General features: G+C 62.6%; 1 protein-coding gene across 21 annotated transcripts in view; it reads right to left on the bottom strand.

Annotated features, from left to right (window-relative positions):
- The window catches only part of ERI3 (ERI1 exoribonuclease family member 3), a 235,536-nt gene that overhangs the window by 58,512 nt on the left and 160,901 nt on the right, over window positions 1-16,123 (bottom strand). For 11 of the 21 annotated variants that reach the window (XM_039485193.1, XM_039485189.1, XM_039485175.1 and 8 more), the window contains 3 exons: window positions 13,609-13,708; window positions 5,035-5,130; window positions 2,600-2,850 (listed from right to left, as the gene is read on the bottom strand). In XM_039485193.1, the coding sequence (XP_039341127.1) occupies window positions 2,615-2,850; window positions 5,035-5,130; window positions 13,609-13,708 (432 nt within the window). In that variant the 3' untranslated portion in view covers window positions 2,600-2,614. The other 10 variants (XM_039485176.1, XM_039485178.1, XM_039485179.1 and 7 more) reach the window with 8 other exon arrangements.

The raw sequence follows: 16,123 nt of genomic DNA, 5'->3' as shown, positions 1-16,123 counted from the left end.
GAGCCCACAGGGCCCAGGCTCTGCTGGCTGCGTATCGAGCCCTCCAGGTGCCCCGGCAGGCGGGAGGGGATCGTCTGCTCTCTGGGCCGAGGGACAGCCGTCGGGCCTTTTCCCCACCTGGCCTCCCTGCCCAGCAGCTCGCCCTGCCGGGTCCCGCCCACCGGGCTCCCTGCTGTCTCCGTTATTTCTGCCAATCCCTTGGATGGGTGCTAAGGAAACGGACAGAAAAGGCCCGTGCCCATCGACAGCAGCTGTCAGAGAGCAGCGACTCTAGGGCAGAGCTGCTCGGATGCTGCAGGTCCGAGACCCAGACATCTCTCCTTAGCCCTGCCCCCAGCGGGGGGATCTAGGTTAGGTCCCGAGTTTGACTGCAGGAATTCTGCGTGACCGTGCAGAACGGCGCCGGCACCGGCGAACCTTGTCCTGCCACCGACGGAGAGGGAAGGAATCCAGGCCCCTCAGTTGCTCCCTGGGAAGGGGAGGAAGGATGTGTCACGAGCCCCGGCACAGGCACGATGCCACATTTCAGCACAGAAAGACACACGCAGGCGCTGCAGTGATACAAGAGCCCAGCAGTCCCACACCAAGGCAGGTGACCTAAGTATGGTGCCACTACTGCTGATCTGTATCCACCACCTTTTCGCAAACGCAGGGCTGTAAATAACCTATACCCAGCAACCCTCCCACACTGGCAAACTCGTCCACAGGAGCTGAACCACACGGGCTGCTGGTAACCGCGTACAGAACCCCCTGGCTGGGGGGTGTAATGGGCACTCGGGGTTGGTCCCAGAATGGCAAGACCATGGCTCCAAGGTCACAGGCATGTTGCAGAAGGAGACTCTATCCCAACGGAACAGCATGTGTGCTTGACAACTGGGAGAGAGACCCTTCCATGCACCTGTGCAATAACCTGGCTGCAGCATAATCCCACCGCACCCACCACAAGCCTGGAAACTTTCTTTTTTTTAAAACAGAAGTTCTCTCCTAGCCAAGTCTTTTGGGGGAGGAGGAAGGAGAGTAGGAAGCCAAAGGAATCATCCTGCAAGTCAAAGGCTTTAACAACTATTTTTAATATCAGGCAGAGGAGCAGGATTTTGAAATGAAACAGCCGGTACCTCTTTGATGCGTGAGCTACAGATCTTGAAACAAGGTCCATTCCCTCCTCCTTCACTAACTAACAGCCATATTTCTCTCATTAAGGGCAATCTGGCAGGATTTTCAAACTTCGTAACAAGGCGATAACCGTCATTTGAGATTTCTATTATCCGTGCTCCCATTACAGCTGGCTTTTTTTTTTTGGTTGCTTTCCTTCTCCAACTTTGGCTCTCCCGCAGACTGCCAGCGGTGGTAATGACGTGTGGATAAGAGCAAAGAGGGTTTGGGGTTTGTTTGGTTTTGGAGAGGGGGGGACGGGGACACTGGTTTGTGTGTGTCTGTGGGAAATAAGGAATAAAATAAAAGCAAATGAAGTTTTGTTCTCTCTTATCTGGACTTTGGTTCTTAATCCGCCCAGGAGCACAAATGAATCCAGTGCATCACCTTATCTTTCCTGTCAATCAGCCCCCAAATATCTCCCCTTCCCAAACACACACGCACGCACGCACCCCCTTCCGACCCTGCACCATTATTCCTTGGAGTGGGCTCTGCCAGAGAGATGCAATTTGCATAATATCACCGGTGGAGGCTGGCAGATCAACAGGGGTCAGGCTCTGACATCTCCAGCACAGTCTATCTCCAAGTGCTAATTTGGACTGCATTGATCTCTCTTTCTGATTTCTTTGTCATTTACGTCTGCAACGGTTTGACAGGAGATACAGAGACAGACAAGGGGGGGGAGGGCAGGGGAGAGAAAAGGAGAGAAACAAAGATTGTAGTTACCGATGTCTTTAAGGGAAAACCGGATTAATCCAAGGACTCCGCTGAGGGTCGCAGCTTTGAGACATCCTAATTATCTTATTCTTATGAATTCCTGTCTGGCCATGGAGGGGGGCTTGGCAGGAGCTCCCGGGGAAGGAAACTAGTTAAATTGCAGCCGAGTCTCTCGGGTTGGTTGCTACCCCCCTCCCCGCACCTCTCCCTTGCTTCTCATGGGGTGAACAGGGGCAGCTTTAAAGCCCACATCCTTTGCTGACCAAGCCCTGCCTTCGGACCTCGCAAACGAGCCTCATTACAGGCGAAAGTGGGTCTGCTGTGAAACTTGGGCAGGGCTTTCCCCTGCCGGCCCAGCCTGAGCGTCCAGGGGCCAGCTCAAAGCCTGCATGTCCTGCCCCCACCCCGCCCCCGCCCCCAGGCCGGCCTCGGCTCCCCAGTCCTGAAAAACAGACATTAAAATCGGGGCTTTCTGGACCTCGCGCAGCCCCCATGCGGGTCGCTAGCGACGGAAGCGTCAGCGCCACGGGAGGGAAGTCTCTGGGGACTAATTACAGACACCCCATATCTCAGGTCTTGGGAACGAGAACCCCCCACAGCGTGTGCACGCCCCCCCACACACACAGCGCCGTCTGCAGGCGGGGCTTAGAACAGCAGCTTTTCACTTGTGTTGCACGTATCTCCAGCACTGCCCAGCTCTGGAACTGGTGCTCAGCACCGCGGTCTCGGACGAGCGCCGCTCCATTTACACGAGGGGTTCCCGGCCAGGGAACAAGGGGCGGGTCTCGCCCCATACTCTGGCTGGGTGGGAGGGCTGGTGCTTGCTGCACCGCGGGGGAAGGGGCATTAAAGGCCTCTCGCCTAGATTTCTGCCTGGCGCCCTGGAGCCATCACTTGCCTTCCCTCCCGCTTCAGATTCAAGTTCTGCTCTGACTTGGTGACACGTTGGGCGACTCTCAGCATAGTCCGCATTTGCCTGCTCTGAAAACAATCACCCAGAGTAGCCGAACCGAGCCCGGTTCCAGCCTCTGCTCAAGCACAGGCTGGGAAACAGAGCAGCTGGGGTTTTACAGGTCAGAACAGACCCATCAATGGAACTTTGTGGCAGGTCGACTGCAACAGCAGGGGCTGTGGGTCGGGAGTGAGGGGCATTGGCAGAGCTGGGGGAGCCCAGGGCTGGGCTAGCAGGGGCTGCGGGTCAGGAGTGAGGGGCATTGGCAGAGCTGGGGGAGCCCAGGGCTGGGCTAGCAGGGGCTGCGGGTCAGGAGTGAGGGGCACCGACAGAGCTGTGGGTGGGGGAGCCCAGGGCCGGGCTAGCAGGGGCTGCGGGTCGGGAGTGAGGGGCACCAGCAGAGCTGTGGGTGGGGGAGCCCAGGGCCGGGCTAGCAGGGGCTGCGGGTCAGGAGTGAGGGGCACCAGCAGAGCTGTGGGTGGGGGAGCCCAGGGCTGGGCTAGCAGGGGCTGCGGGTCGGGAGTGAGGGGCATCGGCAGAGCTGGGGGAGCCCAGGGCTGGGATAGCAGGGGCTGCGGGTCGGGAGTGAGGGACACCGGCAGAGCTGGGGGAGCCCAGGGCTGGGCTAGCAGGGGGCAGGCCAAGCAGCAGGCTGGGGGCACGTAGCCAGCGCAAGGGGAGGGAGCGCTAAGCGGGGATTGGCTCACTCTAACCCTACCAGCCTCTCACGTACTTGCACTTTTTAAACTAATTTCACTGTTAAAACCCAACTGTCTGGGTCACTGGCAGGCAGGAACAGCTCCTCGGGGATGAATGTTCCCCCAGCTGGGCACTCTTTCCGGCTGCCCTGCAGCACACAGCATGGACGGGAAGGGCGGGGAACTGGAGGGCGAGCGAGGACCTTCCCGGTGGTCTGACACCTGCCTGCTGCCAGGCTCTGGGGAGAGCCAGGGCTGGGCCGAACGGGCCCTGGAGAACCAACGATCGGAGCACGAAGCTGCCCTTGTCTTCTCAAGCACCGTCCCAGAGGCTGACATCCCCCGTGCCCCTGAGAGGCAGATCCTTATCTAAGTCCTCCAGCCCTCGTCATTCCCCCCACTGCTACGGGCACATCAGCCCTCTGGGAAGTGCTTCGAGATCCTGGCAGAAGAACCCCCAGCTCCTCTCTCGCGCTTGCCATCAGTCCATCTCAAAGCACTTTATGAAGGAGGGGTCAGTATCATTAGCCCCATTGTACGGCTACAGGGGAAACTGAGGCACCGAGGGAGGAAGCGACTTGCCCAGGGTCACCAGCGGCTTGTGGCAGAGCGGGGAATAGAGCCCAGGTCCCCTGGCCCCAGTCCAGTGCTCTATCCACTAGGCCTCACGACTAGACAAAGAACCCGCACCCATATTTTACTGAGGGGGAAACCGAGGCACAGAGTGGCAAAGAGACTTGCCCCAGGTCACCCCGTGAGGCTGAGATGCTGGAACATTACAGGCCAGAGCCTGCTCTGCTAGAGCGGGAGGTGCAGAAGGGGGAGCGTGGGAATTGCTATTGGTGTAATGACCGAGCTCAAAATCCGGTCACCCGTTCCAGAGGAGACATTGACACTCCCTCCCCCATCCCGAAACAAGCACCGCCCACAACACGCCCCGTCGCCATGTGAGCCTGGAGTGCAGCCCAGGCCGATGCCCCAGCAGAGAATGGTCCCTGGGTAGCACCCTGCCCCCCTAGAGAGAAATCCGCCGGCGCAGTTAAGTCCAGTGCAAACCAGGCTGCTGGCAGCGCTGGAGCAGCTCCTCGGGGCAAGGGAGACCCACGCTGGCACCAAGCACTGGCGCTGAGCCGCCAGCACTGGCTGGGGCCAGGTCCCGGGGGGCTGAGTGGAGCCTGGAGAGTTTGCCATGCAGAAGCGCCCGCGCTCTGCGACGGGGACTGCCGCTCCCTGTGGGACTGGGCAGCGCGCGGGGGAGCGTTTGGCACGGGGCAGAGTAACTGCCATTGGGTGAGAACTCGTCACAAGAGCACGTGGGACTCTGTAGGCGCAGGTCAGTTCTAGGCTGTCAGCCCTTTGGGGCAGAGACTGTGTCTTTGGAGGGTTCGTGCTGCACCTTGCACTGGCTGTCCTTGATCACGCCTGGGGCCTCCAGGTGCTACCCAAATCAACTGCCAACACGTCTAACCTCAGGGATGCCAGACATCTGCACCGTGGGCCCGCAGCCACCCTCACCTCCAGGGGGCTGAACTGAGCCAGCTGGCAGGAGCTCTCCAAGCCAGAACTTTGTGTAACAGCTGCTCCCTTCTACTCCGAGATCTTCACCTTTATCTGAAAAAGGGAGACAAGCTTCTCTTGCAGAGCGAGACTCTCTTCCAGCTGTAATCTGAGCAGAACTAGTGCCTGACTCTGCTGAGAGTCTGAACCAGGAGCTCAGAGACAAGGCTGGGCTCCCCGACTCACGCAGGGGGGTGATGGCTGGCTTAGATAAGCCTGTCTTGGCGAGGTGTGGCTGGTAGCGACTGGTCTGTGTTTGTACGCACATGAGTGGGACCCCGACCGAAATACAAACCATGTAATCGTCACTGTTAACTCTGGAGCCTAGCAACAGCGGGTGAGTGTCAGCATTACGACCTATTTCACTCCTGGCCACAGCACCGAGCAGGAAGAAGGACGCTTGCATCCAAGTTCTGTCCTGTCTGCTGTGAGCGTCACCTACTTCGGGCCTCTCTGGGGCGAGCGTCGTGCTGGAGGAGTCTGTGAGAGCTCCGCTACGTTACTCATCCCAGTTCAACCTCTGGGGCCACGGGCAATGGGTCAGTAACTCAGCACCAGCTCCCTGAGGGCCCAACATCGCACGGTGGACAAGGAGCGGCAAAAGGCAGCCCAGCACCACGGCTGACTGCAGTGAGTGCTGGGCTCCATCAGTCACGGCGGTACCTGGCCAGGGCATAACGTGCCAGCCCTGCCCGCCTGACCCGGGCGAGAGAACAAGTGACGCTCAGCTTTAGGCTGGGCAGCGCAGTCAACACAAACACTCCATCAGCTCCCTTCCTTTCCTCGTGCCGCCTTTGTTAACTGTAGGAAACATCTGAAAGACCTTGAGTTTCCCATTGTCGCTTGTGCGGGAACAGAGCTACCGTGATCAGAACATACCCCCTGCCGCTGGCGGAGAAAAGGGAGAGCGGAATCTCGTTTCCAAAGGGTTTACGATTAGAAGAGAGTTCTGTCACTTTGGCGCGCAGTAATGCACTGTGCCACCAAGTCCCTTCAGAGAGATGTCGAAAACTTAAATGACTGAAAGCAAAAGAGCCCTGGCTCAGGTTCCCAGGCAGGCAGGCAGACATCCTAATTATTGTTAGCTCCACTCCCACACGGAGGGGAGAGCGGCGCAAGGGGACAAGGCAAAGAGAGGACTGTCACATGCTTTTTGCTTTTTTTAAAAGCTTGTCTCCGCTCGCTGCCTTTCCAGCTGTGACACCTCTCACAGTAGTTAATTAGAATCATGTCACCACGTTAATGGGCTCTGACTGGACTCTGACAGATGCTCGTCCTGCGTCCCACCACCCCAGCCGGCCCTGCCTCCCTCCCACGACGCCCCCCCACCCGCCCTGCCCGGGACAGCCTGCCTCACTGCAACACTTGAGAAGCATCCGCTCCACCTGTCCCGGAGCCGCCTGACCTTTACAAGCACTAATTCAAAACGACACTGCTCATTTCATGACATTTCTGTTGATTTTTACTTAAGTCTCTTTTAATTATTTAACTGGGAATATCTCCCCCCGCCCCTGGGCGGCGCGGCGCGGCACGGGAGAGCAAGCCCAGGCCACGAGCTGTGGCCACGCCCCACGGCAGCAGCAGTCCCTCCCCGGAGCAGTGCGGCAGAGCACGCTCGCGCCGTTCAGACAGGTGCTGGGCCCAGCAACGCACGACAAGACACCAGCGCACAAGTGAAGCGTCCGAAGGCTGCCCCAGGGGAGGGGCCACTAGCCGGGTCCGGCGGCCGTGTGGTGAAACCAACAGCTGAGCAACGGGGCCTGCCTGCCGCCAGGGGTGCTCAGGGCACCCCGCCCCAAGGGCTCCGGCACCTGGGCCAACCGGTGCCACCGGGCGCAGGGGAGACGCAGCTCCGCTTACGAGAGAACGAGCCAGTTCTCAGGGACTCCCAACCCAGCCCTCTTCTGCCCCCAGCGCCTGCACTCCCCATCGTCCGACGGCACCGTGACACCCGCAACACACTCGGGCTCTAGAGCCTGGGAACGTCCTGCCCGGGGGCGGGGGGGGGAGAGGCAGTAACCGCACTATCCGCCCCCTGCAGCTGCTGGTGGACCGGCTGCCCGAAGGCCGAGCCTCAGGAGACACCCGCTAGGCTGTGCTTAAAGCCCAGGTCCGAGGGGGAACTCAGGCTGGAGGTGAGCGCGGGCTGGAGACGCTGCCACTGCCCAGGGCTTTCTCCCTGCTGCCCCCCCGCCCCCCCGCGTGGGAGGAGCTCTTCTGCGAAGCTGCCCCACCCTCCTCCTTCCCACCCCGCCCAAGAACGTGGTGCCTGCAAACAACTTGGCAAGGGCTGGGCTGCTGGTGCACAGAGACCCCTGGTTACTGTCTCATTCTCCCTTTGTTGTCTCCCACCTGCCTGCGTCCACCTACCGCCTCTCGTCTCAGACTTCAACCGGGAGCTGCTCGCTCTGGTCCTTTCGGGGGTCCTGCCCCACGGCTAGGGGCCCGCAGTGCTACGGGAACACAGATCACTCAAGAACAACTGGGCCCCACCCAATCCCTCCCCGCTTGGCTATCGAAGGGCTGCCCTTTGCCGGGCACCAGGAACCGGGGTGATGCACACATCGCGGCTGGGAAGGGTCGGTGCAGGTGTTCTGACGACGGGGCAGCCTAAGATGGATGCTGGCTGTGCCGAAGCGCACAAGGGAAGTTGGAGATTCTAAGGCGCTAGGCAGGGGAGAGAACAGCGATTGCAGCCCTGGGGCTGGGCGTGCACGAGGAGAGAAGGAGCGCGCACGAATAAAGCAGGGAGGAGAAGAGACAGATGAAGCACAGCCAGGAAGATCAGGCCCTTCAAGGGGACGAGAAGTCCCGAGGCTGCAGGTTGCAGGGCAGGGACGAAAGGGCAGGGCACCCATTATGCCAAACATGCCGCTGCACTTAGCAAGCGCGCTCCTTCCCGTCGGCCTCTCCTTCGCTGTCAGCGCCGAGGGCACCGGTGGTGCCTCCGAAGCGCAGGAGGAGCCGAGCGGCACCCCGGCAGGCGCTCCCCACGGCGCGGTGGCAGCTCGGTGGTAGTTAATTAGAATCGTGTCACTAAGTAAATGCGCTCTGACTGGACTCTGACAGACGCTCACCTATGACACCGGGGGCCAGGAGACAATCCACATCAAACTACTGCAGTGTGACCCTTTTAACACAAAGAGTAAACTCACTGCACATCGAGTTGAAGCTCATTAAAACTGTCTACTCTGTGAGCATCCCATTAACCTCCCTGTTAAAAACACGCAATTCCTCTTCTTCTCGGCGAGGCCTAATTAATGCTCTGGCTCAGGAACCATCTACCAGCCTAACCTTCCCACATTCCCAATCAGTGAATGAAAAGAGAGCGAGGGAACTAGAAAGACAGAGCCGCGCTCGCCACGTCTCTCGCCATATGGGCTGCTGACCCTGTAAAATAGGTAGGGCTTTTCCGGGAGGGTGAAAGCATGTCGTGAGCACGGGGAGGCACGAGCAGAAGCATCTGCGCAGGGCCAGCGGAGCAGCCTGGCTGCCATTTTGGTTGGGAAGTGCTCAGGTTTATTAAGAGGGAGTGAGTCCCACTGCGCTGGAGCTCAATCCGCAGGCCTCAGAGAACAGGGGTCGGTGCCGGGAGGCTGACGAGTTACTTCAAGCTTTAGCCATTCTATGCACCCCGCAGGCATCACTTCGAGACAGCGCTCTGGCCAGGGCACGCTCTGTGCCGCGAGGGAAGGCAGCCACGACTCCCTCGGGCCCCTCTGGCCTCCGACATGCCTAGTTCTCTCAGCCAGGTCAGCGAGCACAGGTGCTGGCCCAATGCCAAGAGGCCAGCCCAGCCATTCCCCAGCGCTCCCATCGCCCCAAGGGAAGGGCCAGGGGCCAGCCCAACTTCTCTCAGCCACCGCCCCTCACTCCGGCCTGAGGTCTGCCAGGGGAGCAGGGTCGGGCCCGGGCCGTGGCAGTCACATCGCCGGGGAGCTGGCTGCTATGGAAAGGTTCCAGACCAGCTCACTCGGAAACCCACAGGCCGGCGGCTGTGAGCTTTGGCTCTGTGCGGGTACGACGCTCTCTGCACTACATGGTAGCGGCCAAAGCCCCCTGTGGAATCAGGCGCCATCCCACATGACTCCCTGGGGCCATAAAATGCTTCACTAGCCCTTGGCAGTAGGACCACAGGACTAGCAGCTCCCTCCAGGGGTGGAGCCCCATTGCCAGCTCAGCGTGCGGGTCTCCAGCTGTGCAACTTCCTTTTGGGTGTGTTTAGCTCAGAGACCCAGAGCTTCGCCCAGACCCACCACCCCTCTGCAGAACACACTTCCAGAGTTGCAGGGCCGGGCCGGGCAAGGCGCTGAGCGCCCGTAACTCCCATCGGAGAAGGCCCTGCACCGAGCAGGATCGGGATAGACAGGACTCTGCTGAGTTGTGCAGGTTTCAGTTGGCCCAGCAAGTCTCCGAATAATTGGAAAACAAGACAACATGGAATTAATTGGGAAACAGGTACCACTGAGAGGGCAAAATTCCCTGCTGTTTGCGTGCAAGAAAGTGGCAATTCACTACAATTTTCTTGTCAGCTCTGAAACAAATCGTCCATGTTGCAAACCTGTGGAAACCTGGGCTGGGGTCTTAGCAGAACTGCCAGCCTCCCCGACGGGATCCCCCCGGAAACACGGCTCCGGGAAGGTGGTCTGCACACAGGAGCTGCTCTGTTATTCTAGGCAGTAATTAAACGAGAGCTCAAAGGCAGGTTTTAGCACGTGCAGGAGACCCCCGTTGCCTGGCCGTCTCAGCGGGGTGCGATTCCAGGTCTTAGGAGAGCGTCTGATGCTGCGACCCACGTACTCTGCGAGCACGCCGGAGAGCACAGCGGAGCGAGATGACGGGCGAGCCCATCGCGTGACGGGAGAGTCACCCGAGAGGCCTTGGGAAGGACGGTACCGCGCGCTCAGCATCCATCTACCTCCCACCAGGTGTGCAGGGCACCGGAGCACCTCAGCTGCCACGCACACAGCAGGGTGAAGGTTTGCAGAGTACAACGGTAGCACAGGCCAAGCTTTCAGCTGGGACAGGTCAATGTGGGTGCCTGGCTGGAGATGCCTTGCAGCTGGGACTCCCCACAGTGCTGCCCCCTGAGCCCCAAAGCCCCTCGCGGTGTCTCCGTTACGTGCCCAAGGATGGAGGCCCCTCAATCGCGATCGGCGTCTGCAGCCCCTGGCCCGGGGAGCTGGAGCACTCTCCGTGCCGGATCTCTCGCTAGAGAGAGGGCGGGAACGCCAGCATCCGACACCCCCGGGGCTTCAGCAGCCATCAGTCTTGGTGCTAAGCCAGACAAAACCAGGGGTGGGGGGTCCCTTTCGAGTCTCACCCACCCTGAGCCCCGCAGGCACTAGCGCACCCTGTCTGGCTCCTGCCCAACCCCCCCCACACCTGGGGTAAGTTGGGACGGTTAGGCGGAACCTATTTTCCTTAATCCAAAAGGCCCCGCCTCCAGGCCCCGCCTCCAGGGCGATGGGGAGGGACCGACCGACCACGCTCCCGCCCCCTCCAGGGCGATGGGGGAGGGGACCGGACCGCGCGCTCCCGCCCCCTCCAGGGCGATGGGGGAGGGGACCGGACCGCGCGCTCCCGCCCCCCTCCAGGGCGATGGGGGAGGGGACCGGACCGTGCGCTTCTGCCCCCTCCAGGGCGATGGGGGAGGGGACCGGACCGTGCGCTCCCGCCCCCTCCAGGGCGATGGGGGAGGGGACCGCGCGCTCCCGCCCCCTCCAGGGCGATGGGGGAGGGGGTGGGACCGTGCGCTCCCGCCCCCTCCAGGGCGATGGGGGAGGGGACGGGACCGCATGCTCCCGCCCCCTCCAGGGCAATGGGGGAGGGGACCGGACCGCGCGCTCCCGCCCCCTCCAGGGCGATGGGGGGGGGGACCGCGTGCTCCCGCCCCTCCAGGGCGCGATGGGGAGGGGTGGGACCGCATGCTCCCGCCCCCTCCAGGGCAATGGGGGAGGGGACCGGACCGCGCGCTCCCGCCCCCTCCAGGGCGATGGGGGAGGGGGTGCCTGTGTGCGACGAGGGCCCCACACCAGGAGGCCTGGAACTCGAGGGAGCGAGCGACCCTGAGCTGCAAACCTGAGAACTGAGTCCGGCTGCCCCCCTGTACCGCATGCAGGGGCAGCCCAGCACCCCAGGCTCTCGTGAGCTGAAGGGCCAGGCCCTGTTGCATGCTGGGACTTGTAGTCTCCACAGTCCGCCCTGCCCTGGGACTCCCAGTTGCACCCTGGCCAGCAGCTGCTCTCACTGCCTGCCACTGGGCGCTGCGATGGGCAGCTTGTCGGCCACCCCAGCATCCCCCTTCCAGCAGCAGCTCTCCAGAAAAGGAGCAATTTATCCAGCTGAGCCCCCAGTGCCTAGGGCGAGGCCTGCGCCAGCGAGAGCAGGGTGCCAAAGGCCCCCAGCGTGGGCAGGACGGGCACTGAACTCCCCCAGGCAACTCCACAGAGGCCTTGGAGAGGACACCATGGCTGGATGGGGACACTGTGAGAACTGCCTTTCTGCCTGCACCCCGACCCCCCCGGCACGGCAGCCCCAGCCCCCGGCACGGCAGCCCCAGGCCCCCGGCACGGCAGCCCCAGGGCCCTGACCCCCCCGGCACGGCAGCCCCAGGGCCCCCCCCGGCACGGCAGCCCCAGGGCCCCCCCCCGGCACGGCAGCCCTGGCTCTGAGAAGGCCCTGTTTCATGCCTACGCTGGCTCCCACTCCAGGCACTGGGCCTGCGCGTCATACCCGACCCCACAGCAGCAGCCTGTGCTCCCACCTGGAGGCTGCTTCACTGAAACGAGACGCAAAACCCTCCTGAAGGCCGGGGGGAAATAAAGAACAGAGCGAGTGGCGGGAGGGGGAGAACAACCAACCGGCTTTCGAAACGATGCGTCAGGGCAGACAAACACCCTGGCCAGCTAATGACGCTCTGATAAATGCAGCCGGTAATTAAAGGCAAAGACAGACGATATTTGAGGGGTGTTCGGCGCGTTATCGAGGAAAGAGGAGACACCAGACCAACAGCCCCCTCGGGAATGTGAGGAGAAGGAGCGACGCCCCCAGCAGGCGCTGACCCCTCACTCACAGGAGCCGAGCTTGAGCGGGTTGCTACCAGACCCCCATCTTCTGAGGGCCCTTCCCCACCCCACGCACTAGTGACATGAATGAGCTACTGGGCAAGGAAGCACATTTTAATGCTCCCTCCGTCAATAATGCAACCAGATCCATAGTTCAAAAGGAGCCTGCTAATTAAAAGCTGGTGAGCTTTAAATAATTCATCTCCTTAACTCGGATTGATTGGAGAGTTTAGTGGTTAGAGCCTTGGAACAATATTAAACAGCCTCCTCAAGGCTCAGGGAGCGGGTGACTTTTCCAACTCAATCTCAGACCCTGGCCAGCGTCGACGCGTATGGACGCCAGGCCGATAACAGGCTGGGAGGCAGGGACCAGGAACCTGCTGCATCTTTCCAAGATGGGGGAGCAGAGCGACGGGCTGCTGGGGTCAGTGAGATGCTGCCACCACTGGCCATGCTGCACTCCTCTGTACAGCTCTGCCGCTGTGCCTCAACCTGATCCCCACCCCGCCACCCCGACCCACCGCCCCGGCCCGCTGTCCCCACCTGCTGTCCCCTGCTAGCCCAGAACTAGGTTCTCCCCACACACAGCTCTGCCAATACCCCTTAATCCCGACCCGCAGCCCCCTGCACCCAGTCCAGCCAGTGCCCCCTTGCTCTCCCAGCTCTGGGCTCCCACCCACAACAAGGCCACTGCCCCTCCAGCCCGACCCACAGGCCTGTCCCCCTGCTACTCCAGGCATGGCCTCATGCACGGCTCTCCCATGCACCTCAGCCCTGCCACGCTGAACTGTGGCTCTGTTCTGTCCACCAGGAAGCAAGGTGCCTGACCACGAAACTCATCACACGCGCGAGCTAACCAGGGAACGAACCAGCTCAATTCCCCAGGCTCTGTAATGCAGCTGCATCCTGCTTCCCAACTGCACGGCAAGTCCCGCAGAGCTGGCCGCAGGGCAGTGCCAGCCCGATCTGGCATCGAGCTGCCATTCGCCGGGAGAGCACAGACACTGAGACGACGCACCGAGCCGGGGCCCAGCATCCAGTGCCCAGCCTGGGGATCAGGAGCGGACCAAAGCCCAAGCCAGAGGGATCCCGCCGGGGGAAGGTAACAGATGGGCCACACCCGCGAGCCAGCGCATGTGCCGGAGATGCAGCTTGGGGGGCCCCCCAGTGGACGGAGGGGAGTTGGCGCAGGCCACGGATTGGCACCCAGGCGGCAGCTCATGTTCTGAAGCTACTGAGGCGCCCCAATGGGGGTGTGTGTGTGTGGGGGGGGGGGGAGGCACATGTCCTCCCTGGCCTGGGTTTAAAGTTACCCCGGAGCCCTTTCTCAAGGGCTTCAGAGACAGCAGCGTCCCAGTCCCGAGTGCACCAAACCTCCCGACCCGCTGTGAGAAACAGCCCCCATGGCTGGCAGGCTCCCGCCACCCCCAGTACAGCGCCCGCGAGCCCCACACGCGTCACTCACCGATCCCGCTGTGGGGCCTCCCTATGTGCTGGAGGTTGAGTCCTTTGTTCATGTCTAAGAGCCCGTTCTTCGGCCAGCTCCCCATGGCGAAGCTGTATGCCTGCAAGAGAGAGAGCGGGGTTAGCTCGCCGGGCGGCTGGCAGGTGCTTTCTGCCTGGGAGCAGCATCCGCCGCCCCTTTGCCATGGCTCTGGAGCGGCTCCGCCTGCCAGGGCAGTTGGGGCTCTGGGGCGCTCCCAGTTCTTTGTATTCTCACAACAGCCGTCCTGAGACACCCCCCGCCACAGCCAGCCCAGAGCTCTGGTCTAACCCCAAGCAGATGGCTCCACGTTTCAGACATCCACCCGGCCACCGCCCTGCTCCCGCCATGGGAACGCCCAGCACCGACCCAGCGCCTTCCACCATCTGAGCCCCTTCGACATTCAGCAATCTCCATCGCCCGCCAGCATCCGCAGCGTCCCCCAGCCCTGCCCTGTGCCCAGCGCCACAACGTTCAGAGCCTCTGCAAATAAAGGGCCGACAACAACAACAACGAATCATGGCCTCTAGCCATCAGCCCCAGAAGTGCCAGGGCCTGCCCTGTGCCATCCCCAGCCACGGCCAGCACGAGCTGCCTCCGAGCAGGGTGGAAGACCCCCGAGGGGACAGTTCTGCAATGGCCACTGGGGTGGGAAGGGTCACTCGTTCTCCCCGCAGCCTCTGAGGGCTGCACCCAGTCTCCGTCCGGCCAGGTGCACGTGCTCGGCAGCAGGGAGCTCAGGGGCTGGCTCACTCAGGCACGTTACTGGGTAGAGAGCCCACGCCTCAGTCCCGTTCTCCTGCCCTGCACACAGCGGCTGCCCTTGGGCTCGTCAGAGATTCTCCTGCTGGAATCTGCAAGAGTCCCAGGAGCTCTGTCCCCCTTTGGCTGGCAGGCCCCAGAGAGCAGCCAGGGAGCTCTGTCCCCCTGTGGCTGGCAGGCCCCTGGAGAGCAGCCAGGGAGCTCTGTCCCCCTGTGGCTGACCGGCTCTGTCCCCTGTGGCTGGCAGGCCCCGGAGAGCAGCCAGGGAGCTCTGTCCCCCTGTGGCTGGCAGGCCCCCGGAGAGCAGCCAGGGAGCTCTGTCCCCCTGTGGCTGGCAGGCCCCCGGAGAGCAGCCAGGGAGCTCTGTCCCCCTGTGGCTGGCAGGCCCCCGGAGAGCAGCCAGGGAGCTCTGTCCCCCTGTGGCTGACAGGCCCCCGGAGAGCAGCCAGGGAGCTCTGTCCCCCTGTGGCTGGCAGGCCCCGGAGAGCAGCCAGGGAGCTCTGTCCCCCTGTGGCTGCCTGGCCCCGGAGAGCAGCCAGGGAGCTCTGTCCCCCTGTGGCTGGCAGGCCCCGGAGAGCAGCCAGGGAGCTCTGTCCCCCTGTGGCTCACAGGCCCCCGAGAGCAGTCCGGGAGCTCTGTCCCCCTGTGGCTGGCAGGCCCCCGGAGAGCAGCCAGGAGCTCTGTCCCCTGTGGCTGGCAGGCCCCAGAGAGCAGCCAGGGAGCTCTGTCCCCCTTTGGCTGGCAGGCCCCGGAGAGCAGCCAGGAAGCTCTGTCCCCCTGTGGCTGACACGCCCCCGGAGAGCAGTCAGGGAGCTCTGTCCCCCTGTGGCTGACACGCCCCCGGAGAGCAGCCAGGGAGCTCTGTCCCCCTGTGGCTGGCAGGCCCCCGGAGAGCAGCCAGGGAGCTCTGTCCCCCTGTGGCTGGCAGGCCCCGGCGAGCAGTCAGGAGCTCTGTCCCCTGTGGCTGGCAGGCCCCGGAGAGCAGCCAGGAGCTCTGTCCCCTGTGGCTGGCAGGCCCCGGAGAGCAGCCAGGAGCTCTGTCCCCTGTGGCTGGCAGGCCCCGGAGAGCAGCCAGGGAGCTCTGTCCCCTGTGGCTGGCAGGCCCGGAGAGCAGCCAGGAGCTCTGTCCCCTGTGGCTGACAGGCCCCGGAGAGCAGCCAGGAGCTCTGTCCCCTTTGGCTGGCAGGCCCGGAGAGCAGCCAGGAGCTCTGTCCCCCTTTGGCTGACACGCCCCCGGAGAGCAGCCAGGGAGCTCTGTCCCCCTGTGGCTGACAGGCCCCGGAGAGCAGCCAGGGAGCTCTGTCCCCCTTTGGCTGGCAGGCCCCGGAGAGCAGCCAGGGAGCTCTGTCCCCCTTTGGCTGGCAGGCCCCCGGAGAGCAGTCAGGAGCTCTGTCCCCTGTGGCTGGCAGGCCCCGGAGAGCAGCCAGGAGCTCTGTCCCCTGTGGCTGACAGGCCCCGGAGAGCAGCCAGGAGCTCTGACCCCTTGGCTGGCAGGGAGCTCTGTCCCCTGTGGCTGGCAGGGCAGCCAGGAGCTCTGTCCCCTGTGGCTGGCAGGGAGCAGCCAGGAGCTCTGTCCCCTGTGGCTGGCAGGCCCGGAAAGCAGCCAGGAGCTCTGTCCCCTGTGGCTGGCAGGCCCCGGAGAGCAGCCAGGAGCTCTGTCCCCTGTGGCTGGCAGGCCCCGGAGAGCAGCCAGGAGCTCTGTCCCCTGTGGCTGGCAGGCCCCGGAGAGCAGCCA

Source organism: Mauremys reevesii, linkage group 8, assembly GCF_016161935.1.
Source record: "Mauremys reevesii isolate NIE-2019 linkage group 8, ASM1616193v1, whole genome shotgun sequence".
In the NCBI taxonomy this organism is placed as follows: Eukaryota; Metazoa; Chordata; order Testudines; family Geoemydidae; genus Mauremys; species Mauremys reevesii.
The sequence above is the reverse complement of the archived record's forward strand: the minus strand, read 5'-3'. Positions and strand labels throughout refer to the sequence as shown.